The sequence below is a fragment of the Protopterus annectens genome, chromosome 6.part0 (assembly GCF_019279795.1).
Source record: "Protopterus annectens isolate FY-2018-M chromosome 6.part0, PAN1.0, whole genome shotgun sequence".
NCBI lineage: Eukaryota > Metazoa > Chordata > Ceratodontiformes > Protopteridae > Protopterus > Protopterus annectens.
In genome coordinates, this window is record NC_056737.1 from 229810583 (window position 1) to 229824518 (window position 13936).

General features: G+C 43.5%; 1 protein-coding gene across 2 annotated transcripts in view; it reads right to left on the reverse strand.

The window, feature by feature from the left end:
- Nucleotides 1–226: 226 nt before the first annotated feature.
- Nucleotides 227–13936, reverse strand: part of KATNBL1 (katanin regulatory subunit B1 like 1) — a 1007693-nt gene continuing 993983 nt past the window's right edge. For both annotated transcript variants that reach the window (XM_044073973.1, XM_044073974.1), the window contains exon 10: nucleotides 227–764. In XM_044073973.1, the coding sequence (XP_043929908.1) occupies nucleotides 732–764 (33 nt within the window). In that variant the 3' untranslated portion in view covers nucleotides 227–731. The remainder of the gene's footprint in view (nucleotides 765–13936) is intronic.

Genomic DNA, 13936 nt, shown 5'->3' on the forward strand with positions numbered 1-13936 from the left:
AAAACAATGCAGAACACTTCAGTTCCTACTATTCATCATTCTTCAAAGACATTTACACTTCAGATCTTAAATCTGAATGGTAAAAATGGACTCAGATGAATCAAAAGCCTTTACCCAACTATTTGTGCTACTGTATCTGCAGAAATGCAAATTTTTTTTTTTTTTTTGTATTTCAAGTAAGGCTGTTCAAAACAAATAGCTGAAACCCCAGCTACAACATACAAAATATTTACAAACATTTAAAATCTTTAATGTCTTGATTAAACCACTGAAAAATTCTGAAGATTGTGTCAGCATGCTCAGGTAGCCTTATGTAGAGTGTTCTTTTTTGTAAATATAACTTAAAAAAGGCACAGTTCCAGTTCGAGTCCAATGCTGCCCAGAAAGCAGCTGAGAAAACAGTCAGCGGTACTTGTTGCACTGTCACAATGTGGTTTACCCACAATTCGAAGCACAGAACCAATGCATTTAATTAGTAGTCTTCTCATCTCATGGAGCAAAGTCATATCACGCACAATATCCCACTTCAATGTGAAGCAAGAGATTTCTTTTTAGCTTAAACCAATAGTTCAGAAAGCTCCTTCCAAGCACACTGCTCCACGGTCATCACTTTCTGTAAATGACCCCACATGAAGCTTTAAGGACTTGGAAAAGTTTCAGTGAAGGAAATGAAGCAGTTGCAAACTACATGCCAAAGTCTTCAAAAGCGTCCTCAAACTGGGTGAAGATCATCAGCCGAGTTGTGACAAATAGGAAACTATACTCTATATATAAAAAAAAAAAAGAAAGAAAAAGTAAACGCCCATCCAAAAAACAACCTATTAATACATTTGAAAACTGACCAAAGAATGTGTTGGTACAATTTCTCATAAAAAGAGTAGAGAGTTTTAAAATCAGTTGCACAATAAAAGCATTCAAACCATTCTGTTAGCAGGGGATTTGTAACAATGTAGTAATCAGAATAAACAATAAAATGCTAAGCATACTGCAATAACCAAGAGAGCAATGTAGGAACTCGCATTTACTTTGCTTTTCAGGGCTACCTTAAAGTGATAAGTGCACCAATATCGATGATCCATTCCATATCAGAAAAGATACAAAAAATACTGTCCTGGATAGAACAGACTTCTGATGAGCACAGGCAGACATAAATCACAGTTAGGCAAGTACTCATCCCATCAGTTGATCTTGTCAAGTGATTTTTGGCCCAAAGCACTACACATGCAGACAGACAGACACGCACGTGCGCACACACAGACAGACACGCACGTGCGCACACACACACAGACAGACACGCTACCGCAAGACACAGACTGACGAGCGCACACGCAGACTGACGGCGCGCAGCGGCACTGACACGCAGACTGGCGCGCACAGACTGACGCAGACTGCGCACACAGACTGACGCGTGCGTGCACACAGACTGACGCGCGCACACAGACTGACGCGCGCGCACACAGACTGACGCGCGCGCACACAGACTGACGCGCGCGCACACAGACTGACGCGCGCGCACACAGACTGACGCGCGCGCACACAGACTGACGCGCGCACACACACACACAGACTGACACACACAGAGTACCTGGGATAGCCACTCTTATCTATTACACAAGACTATTTCTTAAGCTTCATGTCACTGGTAATATGCTCTATCCATGCCAGTGCCCCTGTACCTGGGTTATAAGACACCTGCATCCCTACTTGCCCTACTTTTTTTCCACTCGAAGTAAAACTGTATGAGAAACTTGCAACAGATACTTTGAAGTATTTGATACTCTACAAGGTGGATCTTACATCTTTGATAGGTTAACAAATCTGATTCATTCTCCAGCAATTAGCATATTTTTCTTCTTGGAAGACTCTACCCAAGACAGTATACATATCAAGTGCCAGTACATGCAGGGGCATCACATATAGACTACATAAGCAAGTCGTACCTCAAACTCGCAAGTTTACTCCAAACCAAAAAGGTACTATCCCAGCAAATCAAAAATGAAGTACAGTTCTGCAAGAAGGAACAGATCTATAATTATGTGAAGAGAACCATAAACATTTAAAGTGCTGTGCATACTACTAATTATTACATACTGAGCACCCGTTTGTCATTCAGTCTCATCTCCAAGAGCACCCTTTACAAAACAAATAAAACTAAGACTGCGCACTTCAGCTGCTGAAAGGCCTCTCAAGTGTGTAGCTGTTAGCCAAAGCAGAACTAAAAATGCCAAGTGTTGATCAGAACAGTCTGGGAATGGAGGGATGAGGGACTTGAAAAATGACTGTACTCTGAAAATGAGCTGATAACTGATGAATGTGTGATACTTCACTAGCATGTATGTTTACAATACTATCTGTAAATATTTTATTAGGCTTTTTTAGTAGAAGCGTGAAAGTCACTTTTTAGAGTAAACTGTATGTTTACAATATTAAGTACATAACTTTCATAATTTACGTAATCCAGTCCATCTACTCAAACCATAACAGCCTTGCCAGCATAAACTTCTTGGGTGGCATCAAGACACAATGATCCTCAATATGGTAGCCCAAAACGCACATCATTGCATACTTCATCAATGTACCAGATGCTGGAAGTCCATGTTGCAGAGGTCATTGACAACAGCACTTGAGAAATGTTAAAGCAGCCATCACTCTCTCAAAATATGATTTGGGTTTGTTAAGACAGAGGCTTACTGTACTTTCTATAACAAAACGTAATGCATTCCAAAAGCCTCTTGAACAGAGTAACCTTAATACCCCTCCAGCTACTGTAAGCAAAGAAAAAGTACAGTTTTGTACCTACCATAAATGTAGATGTTCGAAGATCCACATTGCTGCAGTCCTTACACTTGGGTAGTCCGCTGTCCTCGGTCGGCCCGAATATCAAAGTATAAGGCTGACGTCGGTCAAGGCGCATTTGACTGACATCAGGACGTCAGGGTACAAATGCGCATGACCGACGTCATATCCTCAGTCTTTTCTTGCCCCAGATGTCAGAAGACCCTAAAAATAAAGGTCAAAACCAAAAGACAGCAAACAACCAAACCACCACCCTTGCCCTAACAATATGTACAATATATACAAAATACGCAATATGTACAACCCAACCCACACAACCACCTCTAACTACAGAGGGGAAGGAGGGAGGGTAAATTGGACTGCAGCAATGTGGATCTTCGAACATCTACATTTATGGTAGGTACAAAACTGTACTATGTTCTTCATCTCACATTGCTGCAGTCCTTACACTTGGGTAGAATCCCAAAGCAGAGGTAAGGGAGGATGGCTAACTACAAGGAAGCAGGAGCTGCCAAGATGCCCTGCAAAACATCAGTGGCAAAACCAGCCCTGGATTTAGAGTAAAGTGGCAGGTGATAATGCCTAGAGAAAGTATGCACTGAACTCCAAGTAGCTGCCTCCAAAATATCCTTGGTTGCCACTCCCCTCAAAAAGCTGTTGAAGTGGCAGTAGCCCTAGTGGAATGAGGCCTAATCCCAGCTGGAATCTCCTTGCCATGATGGGAATAACAGAAAGCAATGCAAAACCCAATCCACTTAGAAATAGTTTGTTTTGACACAGGCTTGCCCTGAGAACTCAAAGCAAAAGAAACAAACAACTGCTGAGACTGCCTGAACCCTTTAGTTCTGTCCAAATAATATCGCAACTGCCTGTGAACATCTAAAGTGTGCAAAATCTTTTCCCCTTTATTTTGGGGATTTGCATAAAAAGTAGGCAAATGAATAGTTTGGTTTAAAGTCACACTAGAAACCACCTTAGGCATAAAGGAAGGATTAGTGCGCAAAGATACCCTATCCTTATGGAAAATCAAGAAAGGCTCAACTGCCATAAGGGCCTGCAATTCAGAAACCCTTCTTGCAGAGGTAATTGCCAACAAAAAAGCAGTCTTCCATGACAAATATTTCAACTCAGAAGTAGCTGCAGGCTCAAAAGGTTGTAGAGTGAGTTTCTCCAACACAAAATTGAGATCCCAAGCAGGAGTAGGAGCTCTTCGTGGGGGTCTTATATTCTTTGCCCTCTAAGAAATTGCTTGAACAAAGGATGAGAAAACAATGGTGGGTCACAATCATAGTGAGCCGAAATTGCTGCAGCATGAACCTTAATAGAAGAGAAAGACAAACCTTTGTCCAATAACTCAGTAAGATATTGAAGAGCCACACTCAAATTAGGCTCAGAAACATCAAAATCTTTGCTGCACTCCAAAATAAAAATCTCTTCCATTTATCTGCGTACACTTTCCTTGTACTAGGCCTTCTAGCTTCCAAAATCACATTCAAAACTTGTTGTGGAAGTTGAGACCCTCTATGGTTCAAAACAGAATATGCCAGGCTGTTAGGTGAAGAGAATGAAGTTTGACATTGAGCAAATGGCTGTCCTCCTGTGACAACAGGTGTGGAATCGAAGGCAAAGGCCATGGAGGCTTCCGTACCAGACTTCTCAGTAATGGGTACCAGTGCTGTCGAGGCCAATCTGGAGCTATTAAAATCATCCTTGGCTTGTCCTGTCTGACCTTTAGAAGTACCTTTGGGAGGAGAGGCAGAAGTGGAAAGGCATACACATGAAGATTGCTCCAAATGAAAGAAAGAGCATCCACTGTCCAAGCTGTTTGATGAAACCTTTTTGTGCAAAACTTTGGCAGCTGATGGTTTAGTGGAGAAGCGAACAGATCTATGTCTGGAGTTCCCCATGACACTGTCAATTTCTGAAACACATGAGGATCCAATTTCCACTCGTGGGGATCCATAATTCGTCTGCTCAACACATCTGCTAAGGAGTTCTGTGCTCCTGGCAGAAACCTTGCCTGAAGATTGAGTTGTAAACTGAGAGCAGTCTCCCACAAAATCATTGCTTGCCTGCATAGAGGATAAGAATGTGTTCCCCCTTGCTTGTTGATGTACCACATGACAGACGTGTTGTCTGTTAGAATCAACACCTGCCCTGGAAGAAGTAAATCCTTGAAAGCTATTAATGCAAACTGGACTGCTAACATCTCCTTTAGATTGATATGTAGATGTTGTAGTCTGGCAGGCCACTTGTCTTGTTATCCACTTTCCATTTAGATGAGCTCCCCAAGCTTTGTCTGAGGCATCTGTCGTTAAAATCTGACTCGCCTCTGGCCGGGTCACAGAGAGTCCCTTGTTTAGGTGACATTCCTGAGCCCACCACAAAAATTCCTTTTGAATGCAAGGTATTATTTGAATGACAGTGTCTAGATCCTGGCAGTGCTGTGTCCATACATTTTTGAGATACCATTGTAGCTTCCTCATATGCAGTTTGTCATTGGGAAGCACCAGAATACAAGATGCCATGAACCCTAAGGCTTGAAGGACTGTCCTTGCAGTCAGCCCGGACTGATGAGATAGCTGATGGAAGTAAAGGGATAGACTCTTTTGTTTGTCCGGGGTTAAAAAGGCCATCTGGGATGCTGTATTCAGTCTCACACCCAGAAAGCACATGTCTTGAGAGGGTACTAGACTGGACTTTATTTCGTTCACAGAATACCCTAGGCATCTTAGCACTGCTATCACATATTCCAAATGACGAAGGAGCTCCTCTTCCTTGAGCCAGAATCAGGCAGTCGTCCAAATAAGGATAGATCTGTATTCCTTTCAGCCTGAAGAAAGCTATCACTGGAGCCAGAACTTTTGTGAACACTCTCGGGGCAGTAGATAAGCCAAAGGGCAATGCAGAGAACTGATAGTGAAAAGTCCCAGCTCGAAAACGCAGATACTTCCTGCAACTTAGTCTGATAGGAACATGAAGGTAAGCCTCCTTGAGATCCAAAGTTACCATCCAATGATCCTTGCCCAGCAGAGGCAAAAGCTGTTGTAACGTCAACATTTTGAACTTGGGAATGTCCAGATAAGTGTTGAGGATAGATAGATCCAAAATTGGTCTCCACGTGGTCCCCTTCTTTGGTACTAGGAACAGGCGAGAATAAAATCCTAGGCCCACTTCTGGCATAGGGACCGGCTGTATGGCCCCTAGTTGAAGTAACAGAGAAATTTGCTTGTGAGCCTCTATTCTTTGTTGAGGAGGAACGTCTGGCATGCCCCTGAAAGGAGGCAAGGTATGGAAATAAAACCTGTAACCTTGATGTATGATATCCAATACCCATTTGTCTTGGGTAATTAAACTCCAATTTTCTTTGAAAAGTGCCAACCTTCCTCCCAAAGGTGCTGCCAGACGAGAAGGCTCTGGCAGCTGAAAAGGTAGGTCATTGGGTCTGTTTACGAAAGGACTGACCCCTGCCCTCACCTGAAGACTGTGCAGGAGAACTCCCTGTTCTAGGCCTGAAAGAGCCCTGAGCTCTGCCCCTACCACGTCTAGATCTACCCCTAGACTGGGAATCATAAGAAGGATACGTCCACCCTTTAGCAGGCCAATTTCTGCTAAACTTTGGAGGCTGAACCTGCAAAAAATCTTTAACAGTCTGCATAGACTTAGCCTTGTCTTCCATTTTCTTTAAAACTGCCTCAACAGGAGGACCAAACACGTCAGATTGTAAAGGAGCATCTAAAATCCTTGTTTTAACATGTTCAGACAAATTTTGATCCCTAAGCCAGGCGTGCCTGCGAAGAACTGACCCAGTGGCCGCCACCCTGGACGAGGCCTGTACAGCATCAAAACCACATTGCAAAGAATGCTTACCCACCTGTTCAGAAACATGTACTAAATCTTGCAACTCTTTACAATCAATACCTACTGCCAGAGCATCAACCTTAGACTTTAATTGTGAAAGGAGATAGTTTTGATATTTCAACATGTGAAACTGGCAATTCAAAGCCCTCATAGCAAGAGTGGAAGAAGTATAAACTTTCTTTCCCCATCTATCCAAGGCCCTAGCCTCTTTGTCTGCAGGAACCGGATTCTTAACAACAGAAGCCTTAACACCTTTAGGCCCCTGGCTAACAGTTTCTGGGTCTGCCCTAGGACTCTTAAAAAGATACTTATGAGCTTCAGGCACCCTGTAATACCTATCCGCTTGACAGGAGCAGGAGGCAAAGAATCAGGATTAAGAGAAGCCTCTGTAAAACATCTTCCACTACATCCAAAACAGGAGGTATAGCCAAAGGCCTATGCTGGGGTAAAACAAAAATTCCTAAGCCTTTTCCTGGAATCAGAGAAGTCCTGACCTTCCACTTAAAATGCTCCCTCATGGAATGTAGAGTTTCTGAAAAGAAAAATCCTCAGGAGGAGAAGCAGAAGGAGTAGAATCATCCACATCAGAATCAGAATAAGGAGAGTACTCCTGCAAGTCTTCAGCCAAGACTCTGACACATCTGAAGCCTGCTCAAAACTCCCCAGCTCAGGGTCCACCCTAGGCCTCTTATCAGGAGGGGGCATAGAACCCCTAATCAAAGTAATCAAATCTTCTGCCATTTTAAGCATATGCTTCTTGGGCACAGTACCTGAAGAGCTAGGGGTAACACCTACTGAAGCTAAACCTGGCCTGCCCCTGGGAGAAGCCTTAGAAACAGAAGGAGAGGGCCTAGCCACCCTAGGAAAGGAGTGGAGAATAGGAACCTGAGAAGCCCCCTCAGCTTGACTTGCCTCCTGAGAGGCCACATCTTGCAATACTAAAGTCTCACCCTGGGAACACAAAGAAACCTCCGGTGGAGCCACCGGCTCCACCGACACCTCTAAAGAACCGGCGTCCGGTACAGACGGTTCTTCCAGCCTAGGCTTAACTGCTTTATCCTTGCGCTTCTTCGAAGAAGCGGGCGTCGGAGCATCCGACGGCATTTTGTAATTGCACCGCTTCCCAAAGACTAACCTTGCACAATCCAACCTCCTCTTTATAGTGCGTTTATTAAATCTAGCACAAGAGCGACAGCCAACAACGTTGTGCTCAGGCCCTAAGCAAGGAATACACAAAGTATGATAATCTCTATGCGGTATCTGTTTCCCACAAGAAATGCAATTATTGACTTTTTCTGACATCCGGTAAATCACTGAGGCAAGAAAAAACTAAAATATTCCCCAAGGGTACTTAGCCAACTTTGAACTCGGTCTGAAACTTCGAAATCGAAAAATCTCAGAACGCCAACCGGCACTTGCAATGCTGCTTCTGCATCGGACCATGCGGCAAAAAAGACAGAGGATATGACGTCGGTCATGCGCATTTGTACCCTGACGTCCTGATGTCAGTCAAATGCGCCTTGACCGACGTCAGCCTTATACTTTGATATTCGGGCCGACCGAGGACAGCGGACTACCCAAGTGTAAGGACTGCAGCAATGTGAGATGAAGAACATCTGCACTGATCATGCTTTCTAATGCTTTTTTTTCTATCTAATGCAACTGACAATGACCATCACAACAAATTACTCTCTACCAGAATACCAGGGGAAAGAAAAATGAAAGTTATGTACTTATCATAATGGTAAATCAGCGTGGTCTTATTTTCAATCTGGCTCAACCCTTGGGACCTAAATCAGCCTCTGGTACTGGCCTTGGCAACTCTTTGGATCCTAGACTCTGACTCCTCCTCTACCTAAATTTCCTCTCGACTGTCAAAATACCTCAGGCTGAGTTTGTCCCATATAACAAAAACATGCACAATAAGTAAAAACTATACATGGATAAAAAAGGACAATCATATCCTACTGATAGTAAGACTAACCTGTGGAGATCAGGGATAAGAAGACTCCAGTAGATGTTACCGTTTCTTCCAGGAGCTGATGGTGATCATTTGGAAGAGGGATGAAGGAAGGGATGTTGCACTAGGTGGAAATAGGACTACACGGCTCTATCGTTATGTTAAGTACATAATTTTCATAGACTGTTATCCATTTTCATCTGACTCAACCTTTGGGACAGAATTCCTAGCCATGTTATTTCTTAGGTGGACTTCTGGAAGGTTGTACTGAGAATAGCAGAGCCAAAGGAGAAATTATTGCTGGAGCCTTCCTGTGTCCTGACAGAGTGCTCAAACTATCTGGAGATGTACAGAGCTGAGTATATTTTTCTGGCATTTCAGAGTTGTGTACTGGTAATTGTTGTTTGACTAATTTTATATCATTGCTGGCTGACTTCAGAGTTGTGCACTGTTATTTTTGCTTCACTGTATAGTTTTTCAGATCTCTGCTGAAGGTGTTGGTTTTTCCATACCCACCCTCCCTATTCCGGCGTTGTTTCAATTTGGAGGCTTTTGCAGTTGCCCGCCCCCACTGTAGATTTGATCTGGGACACTCCCCCCCCCCCCCACCCCACCCAGTCCCATCTCTTTACCTCATTCTACCCAACAGACTCCTCCTGCACTTGTTTTTAGTCATTTTTAATTTAATTGCATTTTTTAAACTGTTTGGTCCAACACTGCTACATACTCAAATGTGCTAGCTTGCACTGCATTTGAATTGTTTTGACTGCTTTTTTAGCTACTTTTCTGTACATGTATGTATATATATATATATATATATATATATATATATATATATATATATATATATCTATATATATATATATATATATATATATATATATATAAACCTTTCCTGTAACTAGTGTAGCCCATATTCAGATTCGCTGTATTCAGGACTGTATGTAAGCTTCAGAGCCCCCCAAGCTTTCTGTGTTGGAGGGAAGCCTTGTAGCTTATCAGTGGGACTGGTAAGCACTAGGTAACCTATCTACCACATAAGGAGTGGTTCTGGCCAAGAATTTGCTATTGGCCGTTTGGGCAGTTTTTTCATCTCTCTCAACTTTCTGATTTAAAAGCCCATATTTGTACTTGTTTCCCCCCTTTCCTGTAACTAGTTTAGTCCAGATACAGATTCTTAGTTTTAGCACTTGAATTTGCTTATTTGTGATCAGCACTTGTAAGCAATAAATAACCTACTAATTACTACAGCACTCAACCTTCCTCATTACCTAGAGGAAAACAGTTTTGGTACTTACTTTCCTCACTTGCTTAGAGGAAAACAGCTCTTGCACTCACTTTCCTCACTTACCTAGAGGAAAATAGTTTTTTATTCAGGCATGTCCAAGGGTCAGCTCCCAGTGTTCTCTCCTGTCTATCTGATGAATCTGGGCATCTTAGGGCAATGAAGAAATTGCCTCATGTACACAGACAACCCTCTCCTCCTACCACCCAACACTACAACCTCTGAGAGATGCACTTATCTAGCCAAACTGGAGGTAAAGTTCTCTCCAATCAAGCCTGAACTTGACAGTCAAGAGGAGAAGGTAAACACTTGCACCACACCAAACTCATCACAGTCTCACTAAATCTATACCACCAAAATCCATACATAGAAACATAAAAACATTCGCGGAGGCTCTGAATAATAATCTGCTCAAGCAACAGAGACCTCCAAAGCAGAAATGCAAGCAACCTCCACCCCCCAACACAACCCAAATGACACACAGCCCGCAGATTCAGTGTGCCACTCAACTACAGCCAATAAGGCAAAACAATGTACTCAACACACTAGTCATAGGTGACTCTATAGTCAGGCACATTGATGTCCCACTCACCAGGCTAAACAAGGAGAAGGTTACTGTCAGATTCTTGTCTGGTGCCAGGATCCACCACATAACCCACACACTCAGGTCACTCCACAACAAGTACAAATATCACTCTGTCATTGTCCATGTTGGTGTGAACGACCTGAGACGTACCTCCCTGGACTACTTGAAAAGAGACATGGAAGAGCTCTCCGATCTTGTAGCCCAGGCAGGTATGACCCTAGCCCTGAGTGGCATTCTGTCATCACCCAGAATGATGCCGCAGTACAAGGACAAAATGACTGACTTCAACAACTGGCTAAGCTTCTGGTGCCATTCTAAAGGGATCCAGTATCTGTCTGCCTGGGATGACATGGTCGACAAACTACGATGCTTTGCCAGAGATGGCCTGCACCTGTCACCCCTGGGATTCTGGATACTGGCTAAGGTCCTTGCCGCCCCTATAGTGCCTTTTTTAGGCAAGGTTCAAATGACAAATTCACCACCGTAACAGGAACAGGCAAGCAAAAACTGAGGGTGATGCTACTCAATGCTAGAAGTCCAAATCTCAAAATGTACTCACTCGAGGCACTCCTTACAATGGAGAACATCGATATCTGTGCAGTGACTAAGACCTGGTTCAAGGCTCCAGAGTGCACCCCTGCACTACCAGGCTATAACTCATACCACACTTTTCGGCCATGTAACCTGGACTGGAACACCAAAGGCAGAGGTGTGTCCATATTCATTAAGGATATCCACACTTCCAGGCTAGTTGCTGAGCATAATGCAGCCGAGGTTATCCACGTGCAACTAACTCTGGGCAAAACAGCAATCCAAGCTGTAGCTTGCTACAGATCACCCACCATGCCCCAGGATTCCCACTCCTCTTTTCTTGATGTACTGGAAAATATTAGAGTTCAACCAAACACCCTAATAATGGGTGATTTCAACTACCCCACCATTAACTGGGAAAACTACTCATGTACCAACACCTTCGCTCAACGCTTTCTCGAATTCATAAACTCCAATGCCCTGGATCAACTTATCCACACCCCCACCAGGGGCAACAATATCCTAGATCTAGTCATTACCAACATGAGTGACCGGTGTTCCACACCTGAAGTCAATGCCTCATTGGCCCGATCCGACCATAAGCTAATTACCCTAGATCTCCACATCCTGCCCCCACCCCCCATTAAGGAAACCATGGTAAAAAAATACTCCAAAGCCAACTTCATGCTTCTTAAGACAGAAGTGGTGAACTTCATGACACCCATGCAGATGGACAATACAGTTACAACCACTGAATCCTACACAATTGCACTTTATAAGCACTTACATGAGTGCATGGATCGTGCTATCCCAAACAGAACCAAGACGCTATCCTCCAAAAAAAGAAAGCCAATCTGGTGGTCCCCTGCCATAAACAAACTGTACAACAGAAGGAAGAAACTGTTGCAAAAGAGAGTAAAAATCCCATGAATGGAGGAGCTCCCTGGTCAGCCTCAGTAAGAAGCTGCGATCCCTGATAAAATCCTCCAAAGCTAGTTACAAAAACAAAATCGCCATTGATTCTAAAGACAACCACAAAGCATTCTACAGCTATGTCAAGAATCTCAATGGCAACACTCAGATCTGCTCGGAGTTGCAGCACAATGGCACTAAATATACAGACCCAACTGATATTGCCAACATCCTGGCAGATAGGTTCAGTGCTAACATTACCCTCCTCTCACCCCCTAAAGAGCCCATCTCTATACCGGAAGAATGCAAAGTTCCTGTAATCACGGTTGCACAGGTAAAACCCACACTCTCCAAAGCCAAGAAAGTACAGTTGTGTACCTACCATAAATGTAGATGTTCGAGTGTATTCACTGTTGCAGTCATTACTCTTGGGTTATCCTGCTGGCAGGCTACCCGCAGTCGGCCTGAATTCCAAAGTCCTGGTACGGCGCCGGGTGCTGTCACCTCTTCCTTGACGTCAGTGCGCCAGGGGTATAAAAGATGCAGTCGACGCCATTTTCTTCAGTTTTTCTTGCCCCAGATGTCAGGTGCCCCCAAAAGGGTAGGCTAAATATATTATGCCAATAAACATACATGCAGTAAAGAAATATTTCCTTCATCTACAAGCAATACACCACATAGGTTGTATAGAATAGAAGTACAGATAAACCCCAGCAAAAGAAAGGGGGACAGTGGGAGGGTAACCTGGACTGCAACAGTGAATACACTCTAACATCTACATTTAGGGTAGGTACACAACTGTATTATGTTCATTGTGTTTCACTGTTGGTCATTACTCTTGAGTTGAATCCCAAAGCGGAGGATGGGAGGCTGGGCTAAATTTGATTTGGAGAGGCTATGAGGTCCTGCAGAACTGCAGTGGCAAAGCCTGCTCTGGATTTAGAGTAAAAAGGTAAGTGGTAGTGCTTTGTAAAAGTGTGCACTGAACTCCAAGTTGCAGCCTCTAAGATGTCTTTGGTTGGTACTTCAGGCTGCTGCTCTGGTAGAATGAGGCCTAATGCCCTTGGGCAACAATTTGCCATGCTGAGAATAGCAGAAATGGATGCAATGGCCTATCCATTTGGAAATAGTCTGTTTTGAGATTAGCCTTTCCTTGTGATCATGCAGCATATGACACAAAGTTGCTCAGTCTTTCTGAAAGCTTTAGTTCTGTCCAAGTAGAAGCGTAGCTGCCTGTGTATGTCCAAAGAATGCAGAATTTTCTCACCCTTGTTCTGTGGGTTTGGATAAAAGGTAGGCAAGTGAATGGTTTGGTTGAGGGCCACACTGGACACCACCTTAGGCATAAATGTTGGGTTTGTCCTCAGAGAAACCCTGTCTGGATGAAAAATGATAAAAGGTTCCACAGCCATGAGTGCTTGTAACTCCGAAACTCGTCTTGCAGAGGTTATTGCTAGAAGCAGAGCTGTTTTCCAGGATAAGAATTTTATATCAGCTGTTGAGGCTGGCTCAAAAGGAGGCAGTGTGAGTTTTTCAAAGACATAATTGAGGTCCCATGCCTGAATTGGTGCTCTCCTTGGAGGCCTGATGTTTTTGGCCCCTCTGAGTTACTGCCTTATTAAAGAATGAGAAAAGATAGGTGGTTCCGTATTGTAATGGGCTGAAATGGCAGAGGCATGAATCTTAATTGATGAAAAGGAAAGGCCTTGTCCAGCATCTCAGTTAGGTGTTGTAAAATCTGAGGGATATTTGGTACATACGTGTCTTGTTCCAATGCCTTGTTCTTGGTTCCAAGCATAGAATCTCTTCCATTTTTCTGCATAAGGTTTTCTGGTACTGGGCCTGCATAAGGTTTTCTGGTACTGGGCCTCCAAGATAACATCCATAACAGCTTTTGAAAGAGGAGTGTTCTGAATGGCTACATTATCCGCCATGCTGCCAGATTTAAGGTCCTGAGTTGGCTGTGCAGGATCGGATTGTTTTGTTGGGTCAGCAAGTGAGAAGT